The sequence below is a fragment of the Cupressus sempervirens genome, chromosome 10 (genome assembly GCF_028749045.1).
Source record: "Cupressus sempervirens isolate cs-2001-9-10 chromosome 10, ASM2874904v1, whole genome shotgun sequence".
NCBI classification, from domain to species: domain Eukaryota; kingdom Viridiplantae; phylum Streptophyta; class Pinopsida; order Cupressales; family Cupressaceae; genus Cupressus; species Cupressus sempervirens.
In genome coordinates this window covers 265334854-265361981 of record NC_143127.1, presented here as the reverse complement: position 1 = coordinate 265361981, position 27128 = coordinate 265334854, and the positions used below count along the sequence as shown (strand labels likewise).

General features: G+C 34.8%; 2 protein-coding genes across 3 annotated transcripts in view; one reads left to right on the top strand and one right to left on the bottom strand.

Moving 5' to 3' along the window:
- LOC149533652 (glycerophosphodiester phosphodiesterase GDPDL7-like) overlaps positions 1–27128 on the top strand; it is a 130930-nt gene that overhangs the window by 87060 nt on the left and 16742 nt on the right. The window contains exon 7 of the mRNA XM_089807086.1: positions 16278–16420. Coding sequence (XP_089663212.1) covers positions 16278–16420 — 143 coding nt within the window. The remainder of the gene's footprint in view (positions 1–16277; positions 16421–27128) is intronic.
- LOC149533653 (uncharacterized) lies at positions 21962–25651 on the bottom strand. Of its 2 annotated transcripts, none has more exons than XM_089807084.1 (7): positions 25317–25651; positions 24479–25127; positions 24124–24356; positions 23854–24006; positions 23368–23768; positions 22858–23263; positions 21962–22722 (listed from the first exon to the last, which is right to left on the bottom strand). In XM_089807084.1, the coding sequence occupies exons 2-7, from the start codon at positions 25093–25095 to the stop codon at positions 22139–22141; spliced, it is 2394 nt and encodes a 797-aa protein (XP_089663210.1). In that variant the 5' UTR covers positions 25096–25127; positions 25317–25651; the 3' UTR covers positions 21962–22138. The 2 variants fall into 2 exon arrangements, with proteins under 2 accessions (XP_089663210.1, XP_089663211.1); XM_089807085.1 differs by having other exon boundaries at positions 24479–25124.

The window sequence follows — 27128 nt, the reverse complement described above, 5'->3', positions numbered from 1 at the left end:
CCCTTCCTCACTTGCTCCACGCTTCCGTCTTGCCAATGTGGGATAATACATGAGTTTTAATATTGCTTCTTTTTTTCTTTTTACAAAGTCCATGTATGTACTCAAAAGGGGGACTCTTGATTTTTTATAAAGTGACTTTATGAAGCATTATAATATTTAATTTAAATAGTCACTTTACCGTTGTAACTTCAAACATTAAAATAATATACCAAATAAACTCGAAATCCCACATATAATAGCTCATCAGAAAGAGCCCAACAAAACGCATCTCATCCTGTCACTGAAAATTGAAGGCACTGCATCCCCTTATTGGCCTAGTAAAAATAGTAAGTCTTTCCGAAAACCCAACAAACGAACTCCGTTTGGCCTGTAATTAAATTTGACTAGGCCAAATAACCTCAAGATCCCTTTGGAAGTCCTGGTTAGCCCTCGGGACCATACAAAAATGGGCTAACGACAACATATCTCCAAACTGGCTAAGTGGGGGACATTACATGTATTGCATGTGCATGGTTATGAGAAATGTTGAAGAAAGAGGAAGTTATGAATAAACAATCAATTGAGAACATTGAAAATCTTTAAGGAAAGGAGGAAAAGTCGACAAAGAAGTTTTCAAAGATCAGAGGAGATAGTTCATGTGCTCGGAGTGTTAAGATTGGCATCCCAAATGTTGAACAGTACTATGAGATTGTAGCTAACTTGAGAATGGCTACACAAAAGCAAGAAATTGAGGATGCTTGTGGATTTGAGTCCTAGAAGAAAGATTGAGCAATGAAGTTGATGAGAAGAAGCAATGCAAGGAAGAGGCTAGATGATTGAAAGACTACATCCAACACTTCACGAATCTGATACAACAAAACAATGTGGTGTTTGCTATTCGCATAATGCTTCCAACAGAGTCAATTGATAATATTGAGATGATGAAAACAATGACTTATTGGAGAGTGTATTGCGTGTGCATGGTTATGAGAAATGTTGAAGAAAGAGGAAGTTATGAAGAAACAATCAATTGAGAACATTGAAAATCTTTAAGGAAAGGAGAAAAAGTCGACAAAGAAGTTTTCAAAAATCAGAGGAGATAGTTCATGTGCTCGGAGTGTTGAGATTGGCATCCCAAATGTTGAAAGTTGAAGGAAGATATCCTCTCATAGTACTATGAGATTGTAGCTAACTTGAGAATGGCTACACAAAAGCAAGTAATTGAGGATGCTTGTGGATCTGAGTCCTAGAAGAAAGATTGAGCAATGAAGTTGACGAGAAGAAGCAATGCAAGGAAGAGGCTAGATGATTGAAAGACTACATCCAACACTTTACGAATCCGATACAACAAAACAATGTGGTGTTTGCTATTCGCATAATGCTTCCAACAGAGTCAATTGATAATATTGAGATGATGAAAACAATGACTTAAGAGATAAAGGCATGATCATGGAACTATTTCATTAAGGAGTTCATGGAGATTTATGAAATGTCGATTTTTGTTTGGAATAGAATCCAAGCTTTGCACATAATATGGAGAGTTTCCTTGATCATGGAGAAGACTATCCCAAGATTGCAAGTATTGAAAGATGTCACGTCATATGTTGGAAAAGGGAAGGTGATAATAGTAAATGAGGTGATTGATCTTAGGGATGGTATTGTGGATTAGCTTTGAAGCAAGATACGCTTGAAAAAGTGAAGTGTGCCTTTAAATGGCTAAAGGATGCAATCAAAGGGATCTAAGATGAAATCTCCGATACGGTAAAGGAAGCCTTCAGGTTTAATGAATTCAAAGAGGGAAAAATGAATGTAGAAATATTGAAAGAAAAGATTTAAGGCCATCTACTTCAAAGCCACCAATACCATTAGGAGGAAACAGTTGAAAGGTGCTTCATCATTCAAAACTTTCATGACTACATGTAGATATTATGCATTTGAATGGGAAAAGACTCTTGCCACATATACAATTGACTTTGAGGTTGCTAAATGGAAGGTCCAGGATATGTCAAGTGTACCTATGGAGGAGCTCGACAATATCATGTCTAGGTTCATTCAATTTGCAACTAAAGAAAAGGATAAGGGAAACAAGCTTCTTCATGAGCCTATGAGGTACTGAACTTTCTTATTGGTTCCTAGATAAGTGCTTCATTTTGATTAGACAACATTTATTGCTTATTAATGGTTGTTGTAACAACCCAAATTAGGGCTTTGTCGGATGTGTTGGGTGGATATTTTGCAACCGACAGTTTGGGTAAAAATCTAGTCGCAAAATAGGATGACCAGCCACAACGTGTGAGATAGAGTCTCTCCTACCTTAAAGGGAAGGCCCTCCCTTCTCATCGTTCCTTGGATCAACTCAAGGTAAGCAAGAAGTTGAGAGATTTATAAACAGGGTGTTACTAGTATCCTTTCTTCTTAATTTTCAAGAAAGGATCCACTTACTCGTAGAGCGAATAATGGGCAAGGTGAATCTCTAACTACACTTCTATCAAGAGCTAGAAACAATGATATTGACAAACTTTTACTAACTCAAAGGCTAGCTAAAATGTACCAGGTTGGCTCTAAGTCTGGTCATACTTCTATATGTAAAAAACTTTACAATTAGGGCACAAAAACTCCTAAAAGTAAGAACAATCTAACTATCTTGCGAATTAAGACGAAAATACAAGCTACAAACAAAGCTTCTAGCTATAGATTTTCACAATTGTTCCTGGTCAAAACTCTGGCTTCAATTGTTTTTTAACTCTTTTCTATTAATTCACGAGATACAATACCAATAACAAAAGATGGTACAAATCAAAGATAACTTGAATGAATTATAGACAAAGCTTACAATTCACATAAATAACAATCTCACTTAATCAAAGTTAAGTCTCAAATGCTCCTTTGTATTCACTTTCTCTCAAAATAGTGCTCACAAACAAAGTTTTGCTGGCACAATTTCTCCAGAGCTCTCTTGCATAAAGATAATGATGATTTTTACAATGAGGGGGGCAGTCCTTTATATAGGCAAAGAAGTTGAGAAAAAGTGAGAGCAACTCAACCAACTTTGACCTAGTCTAACTATAGGAGAAAATAAAGGGTTACATGCAACTGCACATACAATTTGCATTATATCCTTTTACATACATGTAACTCACATTACATGTAATTACACTTTTCCATGTAATGCGTTCTAAACAACTACTAACATAAAATAAGAAGAAAGAAGACAGAAGAGAAGGAAACAATTCTGAAGGGCCTTGTACTTGATGATGCAATCCCGGATGATCATAGGATTGGGAGTTCTTGTACTTTGTATTGCTGCATTCATCTTGATAACCATGGTCTTGCATCTTTTGATAACCTTTGACTTTGATGAATTGTTCGTTGTCATGTGGAAACTTGATTTGATCCATCTTTTCTCGCTCAAGTTGTCGTGAATTCTCCTTTGTAGATGAGCACAAATTGGAGTCTTTGACACTTTGAAAACCTTCTTGATGATGTTTGGATGTACACTCGGAATAACTTTCCATTAGCACCTTTACCGTTTTTTTTTTTTTTTTGAAGTAAAGTGCTTGGCGCATGGGAATGTGTGCAAATGGAGATTGCTGATTTAAAAAATGTGACTTGGGCTTTCAAGATATCATTGCATAGAAAATGGATTACATGTAAATGCAACATGCAACAAGGGATAAAGGATGAGATGGAAAGCATGGAAAGGTGCGGACGCATGTATTTGCTCATGGAGGTGCGAATGCATATGGAGAGGTGAAAATGAACTTTATAGATGCCTTTGAGGAAAAGTAAGGTCAAAGTACATGGGAAAACATGCACATGACATCTTTTTGACTTTTCAAAAAGTGTCTTTTAATCAAAATCGGACCTTTTAGATGCAATCGTGTCGTGTGAGTGAGATGAGTGAAAACGAAAGTGGAAAATGGGATTACATGCATATGTGGATGGCGAATGGGATGAAAAACATGTAATTGCATTTCATTGAGTGAGAGATGAAGTGTTGTGACATGGAAATGGAAAGTGGAGTGAAGTGAAACGTGCTCAAATTCTTGGGAAAGAACTTGCAATTTCTTCCAAAATGGAGAAAACCAACAAGCAAGCACAAAGCACAAAAACAAACACATGCCTTTGGCCAAAGACTCAAAACATGTCAAGAAGAAAGCCACTTCAACATGCAAATTCGAATTTGGAGTTTGGGGAAATTCCAAAAGTGTGAAAATGAGAGTTTTCATCCTTTTTAAAGGCAAAATGCACATTTCATGGCATATATATGGACAAATAACAATCATCAAGCAATGATATGCATGGAAATAACAAGATAAGCATGAATTGATGAGCAAGTTAGAAAGAGTCCACTTACATAAAGATTAAGTGCCAAAAATGAAGGAGAAAGAGCCAAAATAACAAGTTTTATAGACTTAAGACCAATTCTCCCTTAAATCCGAATTTTCAAACAACCTTTAGACTTTTTCTGCACTTGCATGTAATAAACATTCAATGGTCGAATTTGACATGAAAGTGCCAAATAAATGATCCCCAAAGACAATATCATGCATTTAAAACTCAAAAACAATCCCTCTTGATGAAAAGTATGGGTTGAAAATGCAATTTTTTGAGTTTTTCGAACAAAATGATGACTTTTTTATTCAAAAATCTGCGCCGTTTTTGCAAAAACGTGGCCAAAAAATGCATGTTTTCGAGTCATTTTTGACTTGTGAATGCAAAAACGACTTCCCAAATGCATATACATTTATCAAAATGCAAAAAAGTGGGTTCAAAATGCATAAAAGTGGATTAAAATCCCAATTTTCCAGGCATTTTAAGCAAAAACGTGATTCATAAAAGACATGAAGTGAATTCGTTTTTAGCTTCTAAAGTTGAAAATGTGCATCACAATGCAATGACAAACACTTAAAATGCCAAATCGATTTGGATTGGAGCAAAAACATGTATTAAAAAAGCATTTTTTTGAAGATTTTTCCAAAAATGTGCCCTAGATTTGGACTCCCAAAAACGTTTTTTAGCTCATTAAACTCATTTTTGATGGAAGCAAAATGATCACCAAGCACAAATGCCTTGAATGCAAAAGATTTCTTTCAAATCCATGAAGAAAATCTTGAGTTATGGCCAAAATCAAATTCTTGGGGAGCAAGAACACATTTCCTTCTCAAAATCGGACATTTTAACAGTGATTGCATATTTTAAAACATGTCTTTATGCAAAATCGAACCTTTTGAGGTCACTTACATATTTTAAAACATGTCTCACCTTTTTGATGCTTAAGCATAAAAACTCTACTTTTCGTGTCATTGCATCAAAAAGGTCCACTTTCATAAGCTTTTGATGTAATGGCATGAAAAGTATCGTCAAAAGTGAGTTTTATATGTAATAACATGAAAAGTTTCCACTTTTCATAGTTTTGACCAAAGTAACAAGAATCGGAATCGGCAAGGCCGAATCGAATCGTGAATCGGCAATGAATCGGCGATGAATCGGCAAATTTGAAAAAAAGCTTTAAATTTAAAGATTTTAACAATTTAAAACTTATTTCAGCACCCTTTATTGAATATAACTTAAACACACTATAACATCATCAAATAGAAGTTAAAACTTAACATACATAAACATGGAACATAAAATCCATCACATACGTAACTATGTTAGCTAAAATGTAAATTGTAGGCTAGCTGAAGTAAATAGAAATCAAATGATTATAATGATTTAAATCATAGAATGCATGTAAGACGATCCATAAGACATCAAATCATAAATGTATGTAAGAATCTAAGATGAAGATGCATGAAATTTTGAAACATGTCTATCAATGATTCAGTATCAATATCTGTAAACAAAATATAAAAACAAGGCTCCAGCTCAAGCCTCAGACTTATAGTCATCATCATCATCCTCAACATCATCTTGAAGCTCGGCTGTAGCCTCAGCCTTAGCCTTTGAGTATCCAATCTGCCTAGTAGCAAGGCGTCTAATGTAGGTCCTAGAGGACTGCCGAGCCATATCTCCCACATGTAAGATGGGCTCACGAACGTCGCTAGGGCCTGTGCCTGTGCGTGCATGTGTGCGTCTACCAATGCTTGAAGAACGTGCTCTAGTTGCCTCAGCCTCTATATCCACTTGGTTAACCCACACACGGTCTTCCTCAGTGAAGACTGGATCCACAACCTCTGTGAGCCACTCTGATTCTGGATCAATCTCCTCCAGAATGATCAGAGAGGAGTCAGTGCCCAAAATTTGTCTGATCCTAAGACGGAGGTTGTAATGAATAAAGACAATATCATACAACTTCTGCATTGTCAACCTGTTTCTCCTCTTCAAATGGATGTGCTCGAACATGGACCAATTGCGCTCACATCCAGAAGCGCTGCTTGGCTGATTTAGAATACGGATGACAATTTTTTGAAATTTTGGACATTTGCCACCATCTATCTGCAATAAGGGAAAATAGAAACAATTAGTCTCATTTACAAATTACAAGTTAACTCTAAAATTACATAATCAATTTTAAGTTTAGAATCTAGATTCATGAACATTGAATATATTATTTAATTTTTACCTGGCTGTAGTGTTGTTTGAGCATTTATGGCCATCCTGCGAGAGAAAAGTGGCCCCTCTTTATTGTTGAACTGGTCTAACTTAACAGTTGCAGTAGTGCTATCTTCATCGCTACTCAACCTGTGAATCATTGTGTATAAGCCAGTGAGAATCTTCGCATCTGCCTTGAACTCAGGATGGAAACGAAATGTTGGATTCAGAAAGTAAGCTGCTGCATGGATGGGTCGATGGAGCTGATTCTGCTATCTCCTATCGATGATGTCCCAAATAGGGCCATACCTCTCCTACACTCCTGCATATTGGGCTCTGATGGCCTTCTTGGCCCTATCCATGCCCTCATAAATGAAGCCCATAGAGGGCTTCTCCCCATCAGCAGTTTGTAGCAAAGCTATAAGGGGCTCAGTGACCTACATATAAAGTAAAACAAAAAATTTGAGTCAAAACTTAAATATAAAATAATATTACTTAAAGTAAAAGTAAAATACTAAATGTTAAATTGCAATAAATTTACCTTCAGGATTTCTCTAGCGGGTTTCCAAAAACCATCCTCATCAAATATGCAATCCGCCACATCTATCCTTGCAGTGGTCGTCGCATAGGAAGAGGAAATCCAGTCCTGCCCAACAAACATGCTCCTCAATTCATCCCTTGATGTCAACAAGAACTGGAAGGTGATGAAATTCGAGGCAAACCTCGTGATACCTGGGCGAGCTAACTCCTTGCCTTCTGTGTACTTCCTCATTGTGCTAAGGACAAATGAATGATTATAAATAAATTTGCATATGTTTTTTGCCCTTTACACACATGACTTGACAAACTCAAGTTTGCCAATTTCCTCCAACATGAGGTCAATGCAGTGTGCCGCACAAGGGGACCAAAATATGGTGGGGTGCCTCTCCATCAAAAGTTTACTTATAACAATTTTAAGTCAATTAGAAATTCAAATTTCAAAATTCAAATAAATTTATTTTCAAAACTTGAAAAGTTAGAAGTTTACTTGCAGCAACATAACTTGCTGCATTATCCGTCACCACTTGGATCACATTTTGTTCTCCCACCTCTGCTATGACTTCCTCAATAGCCTCACATAAGTATGTGGCATTTTTTAAATGTGCGGAAGCATCGATGGATTTAATGAACATGGTATATCCTACAAGTAACAAAACAACAAATTAGAATATTAAATAGATCATCAACAAATTAGCATTCAACAAATCAAAATTTACAATTATGTATGTAGGAAAGTAGAATGATCAATCACCTCCACAGGATACAAGAAAATTGTGGAGTGTTCTATTCCTCCTATCTGTCCAACCATCAGCCATGATGGTGCAACCCTTTGTAATCCACTCCTTTCGGTTCTCCTCGAGCTCAACCCTCATGTCCTCTACCATCTCATCCAAGAGGTATTTGCTCAACTCAGCCTCAGTTGGGGTTTTAAACCCCGGACTACAAATAGCAACCGCATCTATCATGTTCTGCCAATAAGGAGCCCTATCACAAATAAAAATTTAGATGTCAAAGACTCAAATTATAAAACAAGTAGATATAATTAAAGTTTTACTTTTACTTTTAATTTTAACTTTAAAGAAAACAAAGAAAAAAGAATCAATTACCTGGCTGCAATAAATGGAATGTTTCAAAAGTACCAAAATTTGCATATCTCCTTTCTGGCAGCATCATGAATCTCCTTGTTCAAACCCATGCCCTCAAGCGTGGGTTGGGAACCAGGAGTAGTGCGGGGCACAAAGTAACTATCCATTCTGTTTTTCCGCACTCTAGGTTGCAATAGGTTGGTGTGGGACTCTGTCTCAGTATGTGACTGACTAGCACTAGCACTAGCACTAGCACGAGTAGAAGAACTAGGATAAAAAGGAGGCTTAGAAGAACCCTCTCCAACACAACCTACGGATGCGGAAGCTGATGCAGATGCAGATGTGGATGCGGGAACATGGGAGCCAATACCCCTTAACCCTTCAAGTTGCATTTTCCTATTGGCGTTGTCTTTTTCAATTTTTTCTAATACCATTAAGCAAGTGCGTTTTGCCTCAGGAGTTTGGTGAGTGCAAATTGTAACATCGTGTCCAGGTATAGTAGCAATGTGGTATTTCAATCTATAAATACCCCCAAAAGTTATTTTTTCTTTACAAAAAATACATTTTGTTTGATATTTGGTTCTTCCAGGAAACTCTTCGTTATATTTCCAACATTCATCTTTTCTACCCATTGCGAATTTGCGAAAAATGAAAGCAAAGGCTGCTGCAATAAATTTTTTAATGTAAAATATCAAAGTTTGAAGCTAATAAAAGCTACAAAACAACAAACCCTAGTTTGCAACTTAGTAAAAATAAAGAACATTCAAGATCTAAACTAAAAATCTTGAAAACTATAAAAATTTAACAAAAAATGCATAATACACTAAAAATTTAACAAAAAATGCATAATACACTAACATGCAAAAAAAAAAATGAGCACTTACCTCTTGCAAATGAGTTGAGGAGTGTTGAGATTGGTTTCTTAATGCTCCCAATGCAATTGATGGCCTCCCCAAATGGATTGTTGATCTCTTTTGTGCTCTTCCTTCTTGCCGGTTAGAAACCTATGGCTTTTCTTTTCTCTTCCTCTCTTCTACTCATGTTAAACAAATAGAAGGCCCTTTAGGGTTATAACAAAGAGAATAGGTCAAAAAGAAAGTAAAAAAAAACAAGTGATTTTTTAAAATTTTACAAGTCCATACTTTACTGGCCGCGGGCGATTTCTTGGTGATTTTATCAGGTGATTTGGGCGATTTTTTGGATGAATTGCCGATTTGGGCAATTCAAGCGATTCACCCGATGAAATCGGCGATGGCGATTTCCGACTCCAAAAAAATCGCCATCCATGAATTTGATCGCTGAATTGCCGATTCACGTGATTTTTGGGCGATTCTCGTTACTCTGGTTTTGACATGCGATTGCACATAAAAAGTCCACTTTAGAGGCCTTTAAGTCATGTATTTCACTTAAAATTATAAAAATGTCCTCAATATGGGTAAAAAATAATATTCATTTATCATATTATTCAATATAACACAAACATGATTTTAAAGTGACATTTAAATAAGTATTTGATTTTAAAACAAAAAATTTAAAATGTAACTATATAGTTCTATAGTTACTTTAAGTGTAATTTAAAAAGTAATTCAACTTAAAATTATAACATAAAGTGCACTATAGTCACTTTAAGTTATAAATTTAAAGTAAAAGTAACTTAAAAACATAACAAAAAGTGAGTAAGATATTATATTTTTGAAAAAGTGAATGACAAATTGAAAATATAACATCATATTTTTAATTCGTGTTGTTGTATCAAAAAGGTCCACTTTTTGGGCACTAAAATGACCATATCTCTTGACTGACAACTCCGATTGACTTCTAGGTTAGACCGAATCGAAGGGGAAATTGAAAGGCATGACATGAGCAAAAGCAAACGACTAAAAAGAAGCAAACGCAAACTCAAAAGCAAAAAATGGATTGTGAAGGCTTCAAAAATCAAGTAAAGGCTCGACATAAAGCAAAACGGAAAAGTCTTGATGAAGGCCTTCAATAAAACAATTTGATAGTTGAATTAAAATGGATCAATCGATTTATATTAAACAATTAAATATCAAATTCAAGCTTAGAGAAATGCGAAACTAGCTTGGAAAAGTTTGGTGCTGTTACCAACATTTTTTGGTGACAAAATGTAGGACAACAAGATGATTTGGGCCATTGATCTCAAATCAATTTGGGTTGTTCATTGTACTTGAGTTCCATATACAAGGCTTGCTCCTCTTATTTGCAAGAGAGTTTTGTTGAAGAAATTGTTGCTAATATACTATCAGAATTGCTCCTTATTCATTGTTGTCTTTTCATGGTGAATACTTGTGACTTTTGGAGTATTGCATGGTTTTCTACATTCCTCATTTAGTTTAAATTGGCTTAAGTTGAGTAAGACTGCAAAAAGTTTAAGCAAAGTAGTTGAATATTAATTAGATGATGAAAGATCTTCTGGTTGTTGAAAGTATGGTGAAACTAGTACCTATTGGTGTTTGTTGATTGCAAACAACAGTACAAGGTTAGTTTGGGCCACATTGCAAGCACTTCTTCAATTACTTGGTCATCATTGAATTGCATAATTATGGATGTGACGAGCATATGTAATCTGAAAATTATACTTGAATCCATTGAAGATTGCACCTTCCTTAGCATAGTTGATTAGGTGAAGCTAGGACTGGTTTGGTATCACCAAAACTTCAACACTATCTTCCATTAGTAAGAGTAGATTTAGAAGTGGCATAGATTTCTAAGCCATCATCCTATTTGCACTTTGTTTCAAATAGAAGTTAGGAGTAGTTGATGTGCTCATATTAGTGTATCATCATAAGTAAAATTAACAAGTCTAAGTGAATTAGCATAAGTCCCTTTGCATAACCAACATACATAAAAGCCAAACGGGCGCATCCATGCTAAAATTGCAAGTTCATAGTTGTAACCTTAGAGTCACCTCTATGGTCTTTTGTGCAATCTTAGCATATGTGGTGGTTTTTTTCAATAGAGGATAACATGTCTTTGACACTTTATTCTGTGTTGGTGTGGCCATAAAATACCCATCAAGAGTTGTGCTTACCTGATTAACCTTTTTCTTTATTCACTCACAACACACGTAGTCCTTAAACTCCAAACTCTCTCTCTCTCTCTGTGTTTATATATATCTTTTATTTCTAAATATCACACCCTTTTATAAAGAAGAGACATGTCTTCTAGAAATTCCCCTCAAATCAGATCATATCTCTTCAGAAGATTAAACGATAGGTCTTTATCTTGATTGCTGCCCTTTACAAATGTGTATTATGAAGTCATGCTTTATTAAGGAGATCACAACTTTTAAATGAGGTGGCCCTTAACAAGTTTTTATTTGTTTTTCAAAAAGTGGTGACTAATCTTAGTAATTTGGCTAGACTTGTAGGATTGTACCTTTATTTCTGTAATGATAATTAAAGAGTTAGTCAGCCACTTATAGTCTTAAGCTAGTCAGCCATTTTATGAGGTTGGCCATAGAGAAAAGTTAGTCAGCCACTTATAGTCTTTAGCTAGTTAGCCATTTTATGAGGTCGGCCATAGAGAAAATTGTGACACAAAAAGTGGTTTGCTATATAAAATGGACATAGCTATCCTCTCGACGAATCGTCCATCCGAGCTAAACAACTAGCATTATGCATACATACCATCCATCTTTGACATAACAAATGGAATAAATGGAGATTACTTTGTTAGGGAAAGTATACCTGACTTCATTCTATACGGTTTGATTGATGGAAATTCATCACACATGAAATGCATATTTAGTTTTAAAAGACAATCCTTCTTTTATAATTATTTTATTATTAATTTTTTTCAATTACTATTATTTTAAATTATTATTATTTCCTCATTTTAAAATTATTATCCTAAATTGTGTGTTTCAACATTGAAGGAGTGGTTTATTGTATGAAGATCTTATTGTTCGTTTGACATGATCGTAGGTCGAAATTGTTCTTAGGCGCTCGAAAACATAGTATTTTTTTTTGACATCAATGGAGTTTGGCTTTTTGTAGGAAGATTGTATTGCTCATTTGACATGCTTGTGTGAAACAACTTGCAAATTAAGTTCGAAAATTAAAAACATCCTGTAGAAAATGACCCTGTAATGTCACGTGGCGCAAGATTGCGACATCTCAAGATCGCAACTTCCCGGTGTCGAATGAGCAAAAAACTATTCCTTCGATAGGCCAACTCATTCGATGAAGTTTCTTCCATGAACGAAACTGCACAACATCGGGAGATCGCAACAAGGAGTCCCTTCGCTTCAAACAATCCTGCAATCTTGCGCAGGCACAAAAATGCACCATAGTTTTCGACTTGCGAATGTCGAATAGCAGAAAGATATTTATTCGATATTTGACTCATTCGATGTAGCTCCTTCGATGCACGAAACTGCAGCACATCGCGAGATCGCCAAAAGGAGCCCCTTCGCTTCAAACAATCCCGCGATCTTGTGTAGGCACAAAAATGCACCATAGTTTTTGACCTGCGAATGCCGAATGAGCAGGAAGATATTCATTCAATATTTGACTCATTCGATGGAGGAAGATATTCATTTGATATTTGACTCATTTGATTTAGCTCCTTCGATGCACGAAACTACACAACATCGCAACAAGGAGTCCCTTCGCTTCAAACAGTCCTGCGATCCTGCATAGGCACAAAAATGCACCACAGTTTTTGACCTACGAATGTCGAATGAGCAGAAAGAATTCATTTGATATTTGACTCATTCGATGTAGCTCCTTCGACGCACAAAACTGTACAATGTTTTCCTGCACCCAAGAATTCCCAAAACTGCACAATTGTATATGGCCAAAAATATGTTAGTTTTTCTTCATATTAGTATTGTGATATGAGGTATTCATTATGCTAATATGTTTTCACATGTTGTATATAGAAAAAACCTTGATATACATTTATTTAAATAAGTATTCTTAATGTATTATTATTATTTTAAATAATAAACATTTAACATGTTCAATCATACACAAATTTGAAAGAATCTTATTTATTTTAAAAAATTTAAAACAAAAAATTTTGAAATTATTTGTAAAGAATAAGAGATAGGCAAGTTCATTGTATTCAGAAAAGAAGAATATTGATTTAACATTATATTGGATTTGTCATTGACATCACATAACTTCTCACAAATATATTTTAAATAAATGGAGTAAAATGTCAAAAATCTAATAAAGAATGCAAAGAAGCTTGTAAAACATAGTTCCAATTTGTTAATAAAATAAGATAGATAAAAATCGTGTTAAAATAATCTACGGTAGAAACATAATTTCCCTCCAACCAAAAGAGTCGTCTTAATTTTTTAAACATCCCTTTTAATTTAGAATCTTTATCATAAAAAACATCAAATGACTGTATTCATTAAAATTGAACCCTAATCGTTTTGAACTCGATTAAAATGACATAAATTGGTTGAATGCATAACAAACTCAACAGATTCATTTTATAAGCAAATTGTTAGCATAGAGATTTTCCATATGGGTTAATTTTGATGTCAACTGCATAAGTTAGTTTAAATCCACACTCAGTAATTTCTTGACAAGATCTTATGCTTTTATTATTGGCTTTCTTAGAATTTTGTGCATTCCTTTTGAGCTAAAGAGAAAAAACCATATATATTTTTCTGGCCTTCACTTCTTTGTAACCTACAATAAAATAAAAAATCTTTATAAATTCAATGAAAGATAGGTGAGATTAATTTGTTTTTAAAAAGCTATCATAATAGTCTGTTAATAAAACATAGATGAAAAAAAGAGACAAACTCTATTTTTCAATCATCAATAACCATATTTCCTTTAAAATATCTTTGAACCACAAGCAAGGCCGAATATATAAATTTTCTTATGAATTTGTTTTGCAGAAATTCAAAAACAAATACTAAAGAAGTAGAAAGTGGCAGATCATAAAAGAAATATTGACTGTGCATCTCTAGAAAAAAGATTATAAATGCATCAGTCCTCTTCCTATTTATCTCTTTAATGGATACCAAAATTTCCAAACATTTTCTTACAATCTTTTTTCAAAATATTTAATAGAAGAACTCTTCGTGCACAATGAATCCAGACTTATCACAATTGCCCATTCTGTGTCAAGAACATAATAATGATAGGAAAGTAGAGGATCCACGGTACACAAATCACTAACAGAAAGCCAGATCCAAAGAGACAACATTGGAGGTTTTCAAAGCCATGGCATTGGATCCCAATCATGCAGCCAACCGTCTTCTCAAGCCCATCCTATTGGAGCATCTGGGTGAAATGGTCGCAGCTCTAAGTTGTCTTAACACAGATCTACGATCCCCTCTTGGAAAGAGCCTATTCTCAGCTAAGATCTGACAATCAAAACCAGTTTGTTTTTCATTGGAATGCATTCGCCCAAAATGAAAATACACATTCAATAAATTACATAGAGAGATCGAAACAGATCTAATCAAATAAATAAAATCAATGAAATTGCAGAGATACTCATACAATCTCTCCTATGAAGATTTTCTATCCCACTCTGCTGACCGCTCCATTTCTAATTTTTGTTCATCAAAAGTAAAAGAAAACAATGATATTGATTTAAAATTTTGGGTGGGATTTAAGATTATGTTAAAATTGGGTTGGATAATGGATTTTTAAAATAATGATACAAATCAAAACTTCTGTTACCGTCTTGCCCGTTATCATATTTGGTATGGAATGGTATGATATGTTAGCATGTCTTATAACATGCATACACGGACAATTTGTTGGGAGATTAGCTAGTCCCATATAAAATAGCTGTTTTTGGTCATCGTTGTTCTAACATAAAGAAGCTGCTGTTAATATAGTCGCTGCTGCTACTGCTAATTAAGGCAATTTGTTGAATTGTCATATGCTGTCTGCTAGATATTAACAGACCTTTCTTTTTGATTGCTGCTGTCATCTAAACTTTTCTTTATTTCATCACTGCTGTCTGCTATAGTGTGCTTTTGTATCCAGTGTCCTAGATATCCTTTGTATTCTTGTGGCTTCCACCTTTATCATGATTGCTATTAATGACAAAAGTCTCAAAACTTTCCAACATATCACTTCTTCAATAGAAGAGCCTAATTGCATTTCTTACTACACACATTATGTATGTTTTTTGCTTAAATGCTTGAAAAGAAAATAGTAACATGCATTACCCTGATACTAGTAATAATAGTAACTTCTAAAAGGAAACATTGTTTTGATTTTCTTCCAACAATTACCAAAATGAAGACAGGAGTCATGCTCTTGTGTCACTCTTGAACTCACATACATGCTAAGTCACAAGGTTCGAATTTGAATTCGAGTTCGTCGATCATAAAATTCGGATGAAATTCGATTGGAAAAAAATCGACATTAAATTTAACTTATATAAATGTATTTATTTGTAAATATGAGTAATATATCCACAAAGTTGTCAAAATAATTTGACATTGCCAAATAATTAAACTATATAACTCAATATTATAATAATAAAATACTATTGTTATAAATAACAATACTATATTAAATATCATAAAATTCAGATGAAGTTCGGAAAGGGTGAAAATTCACAGAAATTCAAACTTTATGGATGAAATTTGGCATTTCCTGTGACTTAGGATACATGATACATCCATATGTGTAAGATTGATTCCTTGGTCAATGCTTGGTGTTTTGCCTCTAATGATATGATTTCAGAGACAAGTATGTATCTTGTAGTTGAAAGTTGAATCAACTGCTTGGAAAAAGTACGGTGATAAAATTTTTAAATGGTCTATTTCATTTCCGCAAAGACCCTGCGGAAATATTGTTGGCACATCCTTTTTCAAAATCTTTGTTCCATTTCCAATTCTTGTATTTTCTGGTGAGACGTGCAGTTGTAGTGTCAATCAGAAATGTTGCGAAACATTTATGTACATGCCGAGGCAATTAGTAAATTACAAATGTCTTTCAATTCTCTAAAATGCTCATGGCTTTTTCATGATAGTATTGTAATTAATTAGTATGATGATACTTTCGAATAACGCATTTCCTCTGATTAAATACCATTTCCTGATTATATTGTGTTGGATGGAGTAGCAATCTTGTCCCCAAAGTGGAATCATCACTTAATATGTTTCTTGGTCCATTGCAGCACAGATTTTTTCCCCTTTTGCATCTGATTATGGTATGCCTCGTAATCCTGCATATGCAAATGCAGGACAGTTCATGACTCTATTCGATTTCCTTAAATTTGCGAAGAATCAGTCAAATGTTGGTGTGCTGATTAATGTACAGGTAAATTTCATTCATAACTGTTGGACCATTTGTTTATGATTTTTTCTGGAGTGAGTGAGATTTTTTAATAGATACAAGGAATAGCGTCACATCTTTGTCAGTTATTAAAAGCACTCACTTTAATCTTCCTATTGAGATGGATCCAGTAAAGTGGTCGAAAATGTTGGATACAATATTGAGATGATTCAAAATGCATTTAACAAATAGAAGATGGAATGTTGAAAATTAAATACACAGACACGCAGGCAAAACAATCTATTTCCAATGTAGATTCTTCAATGTGAAAGCATAACATGGAAAATTACGCCTAGTTTTGTTGATTCAATATAGCAACTCTATATGCATATGCAATATGTTTTAAAATTAGATTTCCACCGTAAGTTGTTGACTTGGAAGTCTGAAAGTGATTTTACAAGGCTTGATTATTTTGAAGATAAAAGAACTTGGTGAATCTTTTCAAGAATTAGTTCTTGAATTACTGTTAATACCCAATTTAAAACTATTATTTTCCCCTGGAAGATTCTATATATTTAATATACATAGTTGGCAAATTACTAATGGAGGATTAGTTTATGGTGGAAATCAGAGCAAGTTGTTATTTTCAAAATTTGAAATATTGAATTTGTTTGAAAAGCAGCTCAACATTTGTATAGAGTTTGTTTGACCATTGCGGCCTAGGACAAAAGGGTACCGACCAAGTCAAGTCACCCCATAAAACCTCTGCATGATTCTACAAGGTGGAAGCTATTTGTAGGGAGACAAAATATGGTTGGCGAAAGTAGGTACAAGCCACCAGCAATACAGATGTGGTAGACATCCCAATTAGGCTTGGTGTATAAATAGTTTTTGGTAGACTCACCACCACACTATGTTTGTAAGTTAAGTTTCTGATATGATCTGACTAATCCTATTGATTAGATGTATAAATGTACATGTGTATTGTATATGTTTTCATGTTGTGTTTGTAGGATTGGTATTCAAGATCACATTATTGAGGAAATATTATTTTGGTAAGATGTAAGCCTAACCCTAATTATTTGCGATTGTGGTTTTAGGGAAAATTTGGAAGGGGACATTACAATTAGTATCAGAGCATCATTCCTGCCAACCTGTGGAACAAACCTATTTAACTGTCATCCAATTAGGGTTAACTACTCTTGAGGGGGGTTAAAATGAAATGGTCCAACGCTGCACTCCTATAGATGTGCACCTCTCATATTTATGCTTTCTGTGCTATGTGTATTCATGTGTATGCTTCGAATTTATGTGTATGCTGCATGTATTCACATGTATGCTTCATGACTTAAATGAATTGAGGTGTATGTGTCATGCCTTAGTGCCACATGTATTCGCATGTACACTTCATGACTTAAGTAATTATTTTTTTGCTTCATACATGTATACAAACCTTGTATATGATTCATTTATTCATACATATTCACATGTATGATTCATGCTTTACTGGTATTCAAATGAGCGATCCATGCCTTGATTACATGATCCTTGCCTTACATGCATTTGGGAATTCACACCTTGCAATATATTCATGTATATGATCATGCCTTGTGTATATTCATGTGTATGATCATGCCTTATGGGTGTTCGTGTGCATGATTTATGCCTTACATATATTGATGGGTACATTCATGCTTTAAAGGTTTTCTTCGTATGTTTTCAATGTGTTTTCTCCATAAGTACTCTTCTCATGTATATCTCATGTCTTACGTATATTCATGTGTATACGTCTTGTTTTTATGTTTCATGTATGCTTTGTTGTCCACAACTTTCACATTGTCAAAAATTAGGAGATAACCATGTGAATTTTACCCAATTCATAATCCACACACTCCTTAGACACGCTTTTCAAGGTGTACTCTCCATAGTGTTAATCTTTGGCATCCCCATGTCTTTTGTCGTCAAAGGTCAAAGTCTTTTGTTTGATCTTGTATATCTCATGTCCTACGTATATTCATGTGTATATATCTTGTTTTTATGCTTCATGTATGCTTTATTGTCTGCAGCTTTCACAATGTCAAATATTAGGAGACGACAAAGTGAATTTTACCCAATTCATAATCCACACTCCTTCGGTACACTTTTCAAGGTGTACACTCCATAGTCTTAATCTTTGGCATCCTTATATCTTGTGTCATCAATGGTCAAAGTCTTGTTTTTATCTTGTATATCTCATGTCTTATGTATATTCATGTGTATACATCTTGTTTTTATGCTTCATGAATGCTTTGTTGTTTGCAGCTTTCACAATGTCAAAATTTAGGAGACAACCATGTGAATTTACCCAATTCATAATCCACACCCTCCTTGGGCACACTTTTCAAGGTGTACAATCCATAGTCTTAATCTTTGGCATCCTTATGTCTTGCTTCATCAAAGGTCAAAGTCTTTTGTTTTTATCTTGTTAGATTTTTTTGTCTTAAGTTGTCTTTTTGTACATGTTCCTCAACAAATCGAGGTTTTTATTTTCACTACAAGTGATTGCATGGTGTATTGCAAATCGAAATTCAAAATTTGAAATGCATTTGATTTTGGGCATTTACATCATTGAGAGTTTTTAAAATTATTTGTAGTTGGGACTTAAAGTCTCGATCACAAGCGAGGCTACAATTAATTTAATGAAACCACTTCAAGTTTCCATTTAAATAATTTTAGCTTCTCTATTATTTCTCGAAATTCTTGTGCAAGTTTTGCATATTCATTGTGATTGACTCAATCCTTTTGATGGGATTTTCACTTCTAAATTAGGTGTCTGTTTTTATATTGATATCTTGGAGACGTGTTGCTTTTGGTTTTCGTGTTTCAAGCATTGGTTTTCCAATGTTGTTTTCTTCCATTCTATTTTCTCTTGTCGTACCTTACTTTGTTTTTTAGGACATTTTTTGCAAAACTCATAATGCATTTAAGTTAGTTTTGAGAAAAAGCTGTTTGTTGTTTTTGCCTTGCCATCTACATATTTGAAAAACAGGTTCACATTCTTAATACTCGAGTTTTTCCCAATGGTTTCCCTTGGCACTTTTGTGACTTATAAACTCCCTCTTGAGTAGAGAGTACAATCACAGAAGCAAAGGAATTGTTTTGAACAATGTTTCATTTTGCAGTAAGAATTCTAGCTTTGATTTGCAATTTTTGAGAGTTTGTAGTATCCCTTGCAATCATGATTATTATTCCCAATTGTACGGTTGTATTTTTACAAAAAAATCACGTGTCATCGAGATGTTTAGTGTCAACCACATATAGTTAACTTGCTCAATAGCAATGGGAGTTTGAAGATCTAATTGCATTCAAAACGCATGACCACTTAAGTGTAGTAGGGGTTTATTACCCCGACTACATCTTTCAGAACAATTTCTATTTTGTGTAATCGAGACTTTTAGTCTTGTTTGCAAGAAAAATTTCTTGCGTGTTATGCATAGTGTAATCGGAACTAAAAGTTTTGACTACACTTGTGCTCATAAGAATAATTCTTAAGTGTATTGAAACTTTTAGTTCTGATTACATACAAGATTGCACTTTGTGTCACATATATTATGTGAAATCAAGACTCTTTGTTGCAAATTAATGTTCTGGACCACCATGTGTAGTTGGGACATTTAGTTCCAATTGCACAATGCATTTTCCCTTACCATGAACTAGTGTAATCGAGACTTTGTGTCCTAATTATATTTGTTAATGTAAAAATTGTATTTAAATTACTGTATTCATTGGTTGAGCATGGAAATCAGAAGTCGATTTGGTTGACATTCAAATTTGGTTCAAATTTTGTCCAAATTTGATTTTTGACTGGGTAATTGACTGTCAAATTGTTATGTGGGACCTTGGTCGACTGTCAAGCAAATTTGACCGACTTGTAAATTGTCTAGGTGAGTTGGAATCGAATTTGGGGAAAAATCATGTGACAGTGACGTCAGTTTTGTTTTTTTATGATTTTTTAAAAATCTTATTTGTTTGTCTTTCTAGAAACCTAAAGTCATAATACCTTTGCATTTGCAATACATGACATTCCAATGATACACGCAAGCATATTAGGAAAAATGTGGGCTTGTCCACGACGTACGTAGAAAAACGCAGGTTCATCCACGACATCCACAGATAAATGCAAGCTCATCCATAGGCATCGACGACATATGTAGGCACAAAAGCATCCATACACAACATACGTAGACAAAAGAGTGAGCCACATACACTCCAAAAACGCAGGCCATAGTGAATAACAAACATTCCAAAAACGTGGGCATACAAACACATGTTATTTTAGCAGCAATTGTGAGGTCTTCTAGGTAGCTATAGGTAGGTTTTTTACCTTGTTTATTTAATATTTTATTTGTTTGTAGCATTTTTTTTTTACATTGTTTTGCAAAATTAAATGATTGAAGATGCATTTTGATTTGTTGTCTGTAAATAAGAATTTTTTTTTTTTTTTTTGAAAATAAAAATTGAATGATTTCCTTAGTTTTAGTTTCTTTTTTCATTGTTGTTTTGTTGCTTTGTTTGTTTGTAGATTCAACTTTCAAGGAATGGCTACAGGTACTTCTAGCGGCGGAAATCCTTGCTTCAAAAAACATAGATGCTCCTCATTATGGAAATATGTGGAAATGGTTTGTTGGGTGGAGGAAGTTCTGTGTGGATTTGAAGTCATTTGAAGAGGAATCTAGTAGCTTTTATAATAGAATGAAAGCGCATTTGTGCTTTATTCCTCAAATAGGCATTAAATTGTCTACAGGTGCTACCCAAAAGCTTCCTTCCAAACCACCTTGTGAACAAATACATCCAAGAACATAAACAAGTAGGCAATGCTGCTGGGAGGACAAATTCTTTTCATATGTTGCAGAATCCTAGTCTTTCTAAAAAAAGGAAAACATTATCTATGACTTCAACTACCACTCCCAATGAACCACCTATAGAGGGCCATCCATTGTTGTGTTCTCCTCAACAAATGATTGTAAGTAAGAAAGCAATGGGGCCCTTGGAAACATCATTTCCAAATGAAGCCAGAGACATTGTCGAGCAAGCCATAACGAGATGCATCAATGCTAATTGTTAAATTGTAGTTCAATTAGATTGATATTCATAAGTTTCATTAAATGGTAAATCATTATTAGATAAATATATAAATATATATATATATATATATATATATATATATATATATAAATATATATATATATATATATATATATAAATATATATATATATATATATATATATATATATATATATATATATATATATATATATATATATATATATCAAAGTAACAAGAATCGGAATCGGATCGGAATCGGCAAGGCCGAATCGAATCGTGAATCGGCAATGAATCGGCAAATTTGAAAAAACCCTTTAAATTTAAAGATTTTAACAATTTAAAACTTATTTCATGCACCCTTTATTGAATATAACTTAAACACACTATAACATCATCAAATAGAAGTTAAAACTTAACATACATAAACATGGAACATAAAATCCATCACATATGTAACTATGTTATCTAAAATGTAAATTGTAGGCTAGCTGAAGTAAATAGAAATCAAATGATCACAATGATTTAAATCATAGAATGTATGTAAGATGATCCATAAGACATCAAATCATAAATGTATGTAAGAATCTAAGATGAAGATCCATGAAAGTTTGAAACATATGTCTATCAATGATTCAGTATCAATATCTGTAAACAAAATATAAAAACAAGGCTCCAGCTCAAGCCTCAGACTCATAGTCATCATCATCATCCTCAACATCATCCTGAAGCTCGGCTGCAGCCTCAGCCTCAGCCTCTGAGTATCCAGTTTGCCTAGTAGCAAGGCGTCTAATGTAGGTCCTAGAGGACTGCCGAGCCATATCTCCCGCATGTAAGATGGTCTCATGAACGTCGCTAGGGCCTGTGCCTGTGCGTGCACGTGTGCGTCTACCAATGCCTGAAGAACGTGCTCTAGCTGCCTCAGCCTCTATATCCACCTGGTCAACCCACACACGGTCTTCCTCAGTGAAGACTGGATCCACAACCTTTGTGAGCCACTCTGATTCTGGATCAATCTCCTCTAGAATGATCGGAGAGGAGTCAGTGCCCAAAATCTGTCTGATCCTAAGACGGAGGTTGTAATGAACAAAGACAATATCATTCAACTTCTGCACTGTCAACCTGTTTCTCCTCTTCGAATGGATGTGCTCGAACATGGACCAACTGCGCTCACATCCAGAAGCGCTGCTTGGCTGACTCAGAATACGAATGGCAATTTTTTGAAGTTTTGGGGTTGTGGCCCCAAACATTTGCCACCATCTATCTGCAATAAGGGAAAAATTGAAAATAGAAACAATTAGTCTCATTTACAAATTACAAGTTAACTCTAAAATTACATAATCAACTTTAAGATTAGAATCTAGATTCATGAACATTGAATATATTATTTAATTTTTACCTGGCTGTAGTGTTGTCTGAGCATTTATGGCCATCCTGCTAGAGAAAAGTGGCCCCTCTTTATTGTTGAACTGGTCTAGCTCAACAATCGCAGCAGCGCTATCTTCATCGCTACTCAACCTCTGAATCACTGTATATAAGCCAGTGAGAACCTCCGCATCCGCCTTGAACTCAGGACGGAAACGATATGCCGGATTCAGAAAGTAAGCTGCTGCATGGATGGGTCGATGGAGCTGATTCTGCCATCTCCTATCGATGATGTCCCAAATAGGGCCATACCTCTCCTGCACTCCTGCATATTGGGCTCTGATGGCCTCCTTGGCCCTATCCATGCCCTCATAAATGTAGCCCATAGAGGGCTTCTCCCCATCAGCAGTTCGTAGCAAAGCTACAAGGGGCTCAGTGACCTACATATAAAGTAAAACAAAAAACTTGAGTCAAAACTTAAATATAAAATAATATAACTTAAAGTAAAAGTAAAATACTAAATGTTAAATTGCAATAAATTTACCTGCAGGATTTCTCTAGCGGGTTTCCAAAAACCATCCTCATCAAATATGCAATCCGCCACATCTATCCCTACAGTGGTCGTAGCATAGGAAGAGGAAATCCACTCCCGCCCAACAAACATGCTCCTCAATTCATCCCTTGATGTCAACAAGGACTGCAAGGTGATGAAATTCGAGGCAAACCTCGTGATACCTGGGCGAGCTAACTCTTTTCCTTCTGTGTACTTCCTCATTGTGCTAAGGACAAATGAATGATTATAAATGAATTTGCATCTGTTTTTTGCCCTTTCCACACATGACTTGACAAACTCAAGTTTGCCAATTTCCTCCAACATGAGGTCAATGCAATGTGCCGCACAAGGGGACCAAAATATGGTGGGGTGCCTCTCCATCAAAAGTTTACCTACAACAATTTTAAGTCAATTAGAAATTCAAATTTCAAAATTCAAATAAATTTATTTTCAAAACTTGAAAAGTTAAAAGTTTACCTGCAGCAACATAACTTGCTGCATTATCCGTCACCACCTGGATCACATTTTGTTCTCCCACCTCTGCTATGACTTCCTCAATAGCCTCACATAAGTATGTGGCATTTTTTACATGTGCGGAAGCATCAATGGATTTGATGAACATGGTATATCCTACAAGTAACAAAACAACGAATTAGAATATTAAAATTAAATGGATCATCAACAAATTAGCATTCAACAAATCAAAATTTACAATTATGTATGTAGGAAAGTAGAATGATCAATTACCTCCACAGGATACAAGAAAATTGAGGAGTGTTCTATTCCTCCTATCTGTCCAACCATCAGTCATGATGGTGCAACCCTTTGCAATCCACTCCTTTCGGTTCTCCTCGAGCTCAGCCCTCATGTCCTCTACCATCTCATCCAAGAGGTATCCGCTCAACTCAGCCTCAGTTGGGGCTTTAAACCCCGGACCACAAATAGCAACCGCGTCTATCATGTTCTGCCAATAAGGAGCCCTGTCACAAATAAAAATTTAGATGTCAAAGACTCAAATTATAAAACAAGTAAATATAATTAAAGTTTTACTTTTACTTTTAATTTTAACTTTAAAGAAAACAACGAAAAAAGAATCAATTACCTGGCTGCAATAAATGGAATGTTGCAAAAGTACCAAAATTTGCATATCTCCTTTCTGGCAGCATCATGAATTTCCTTGTTCAAACCCATGCCCTCAAGCGTGGGTTGGGAACCAGGAGTAGTGCGGGGCACAAAGTAACTATCCATTCTGTTTTTCCGCACTCTAGGCTGCAATAGGTTGGTGTGGGACTCTGTCTCAGTATGTGACCGACTAGCACCAGCACGAGCAGAAGAACTAGGATAAAAAGGAGGCCTAGAAGAACCCTCTCCAACACAACCTACAGATGCAGAAGCTGATGCAGATGCAGATGTGGATGCGGCTGCAGATGCGGATGCGGGAACATGGGAGCCAATACCCCTTAACCCTTCAAGTTGCATTTTCCTATTGGCTTTGTCTTTTTCAATTTTTTCTAATGCCATTAAGCAAGTGCGTTTTGCCTCAGGAGTTTGGTGAGTGCAAATTGTAACATCGTGTCCAGGTATAGCAGCAATGTGGTATTTCAATCTATAAATACCCCCAGAAGTTATTTTTTCTTTACAAAAAATACATTTTGTTTGATATTTGGTTCTTCCAGGAAACTCTTCGTTATATTTCCAACATTCATCTTTTCTACCCATTGCGAATTTGCAAAAAATGAAAGCAAAGGCTGCTGCAATAAAAATTTATATGTAAAATATCAAAGTTTGAAGCTAATAAAAGCTACAAAACAACAAACCCTAGTTTGCAACTTAGTAAAAATAAAGAACATTCAAGATTTAAACTAAAAATCTTGAAAACTATAAAAATTTAACAAAAAATGCATAATACACTAACATGCAAAAAAAAAAAGAGCACTTACCTCTTGCAAATGAGTTGAGGAGTGTTGAGATTGGCTCCCTAATGCTCCCAATGCAATTGATGGCCTCCACAAATGGATTGCTGATCTCTTTTGTGCTCTTTCTTCTTGCCGGTTAGAAACCTATGGCTTTTCTTTTCTCTTCTTCTCTCTCACTTTTCCTCTCTTCTACTCATGTTAAATAAATAGAAGGCCCTTTAGGGTTATAACAAAGAGAAATGGTCAAAAACAAAGTAAAAAAACCAAGCAATTTTTTAAAATTTTACAACTCTATACTTTATTGGCCGCGGGCGATTCCTGCCGATTTTTCTAGGCGATTCATGCGATTTTTTGCCTGAATCGCCTAAATCAGCGATTCAGGCGATTCACTTGAAGAAATCGGCAATGGCGATTTCCGACTCCAAAAAAATCGCCATTGCTGAATCTAATCGCCAAATCGCCGATTCAGGCGATTTTATGGCGATTCTCGTTACTCTGATATATATATATATATATATATATATATATATATATATATATATATATATATATATATATATATATATATATATATATATATATAACACATTATATTATATATAACAATTTATATATGTATTATACATATGGTTAGTTATATTAAAATATACTAACGAATGATGATTAGCTATACAGACATGTCTCTTCATGAGAAATGTCTCCTCATATTTATACGAGATCCAAATCTACATTTGAAAATGATCAATTACAATGGCAATGAAAATTACATTTTCAGAATTCGATCCATGTTACTTAACATGGTATCAGAGCCTAATTGCAAATGTAAATAAAATATATAGAGAAAAAGAAAAAGGAATTGTAGATATTGATATCAGAAGCACAAATCAAAATATTTGGATGCAAATGAATACACTTCGAACTTAGATGAAAACTCTATGAATGTTGACAATCTCACAATTGATACTGAGTTATAATGAAGACAACCCAATTATATTTGTATTTTCATCTTCAATCTCCTTATCAATATCAAGTGTCAGAACTATGTCAGAGGATTATTCACACATTGGATAGGCGTTGCCAAACTCCACCCGGATGGCATTTAGTAGCAGTGCAAGAAGCGGAAATTAATTTGGATTTAATAAGGCGTGATAATCTGTTAGAGGAATGGGACAAAACCTGTCTTTTGAATGGTTGGATCAGTGGTTCTGCTTATGACTTCAAAGTGGAAGAGGCTTTCAGAAGCTGCCTTGAATACATGCTACTCATTCAAACACCCTTTCCTGATATATCTGACACAGATGACAGGAATGCTGTCCTATATTCAGAGGTTCCCAAATTGAGTAAAGAGGGAAGATGTGTTGCATTGTTGTTATGCAGTGAAGATTGGAATACGGAGGTCCAAAATCAAACACAATGCAAAACCCAAAATATCGATGAAGCATTATAGTTGACCAAATATGAGAATGGAGGAGATTAGTTTCTTCCTTGTAATCAAAATTGCTCTAACTGTGCTTGTTTGGATCTTGACAACATCTACCAATATTGGATCGAGGACATGCTCAAACCCAAAACATCGTAGTTACCTTTCTCCACACACCGCCACGATGGAGAGAACAAGATCAGTAGAGTCAAACAAAACAATATGGGCAACATAAAAGTGAAGAATAAGACTCATAACAAGATACAAAGGCGGCAAATAGATGTGACATCTATAAAAGACATTAATTAGATTTGTTGTTCAATACAAAATACATCTACGTTTGGCATTGATAAACGAAGGTTAGAAGATGAAAGAAATATTATGGAAAGCATTGACCCATTAATAGTGATCACCAA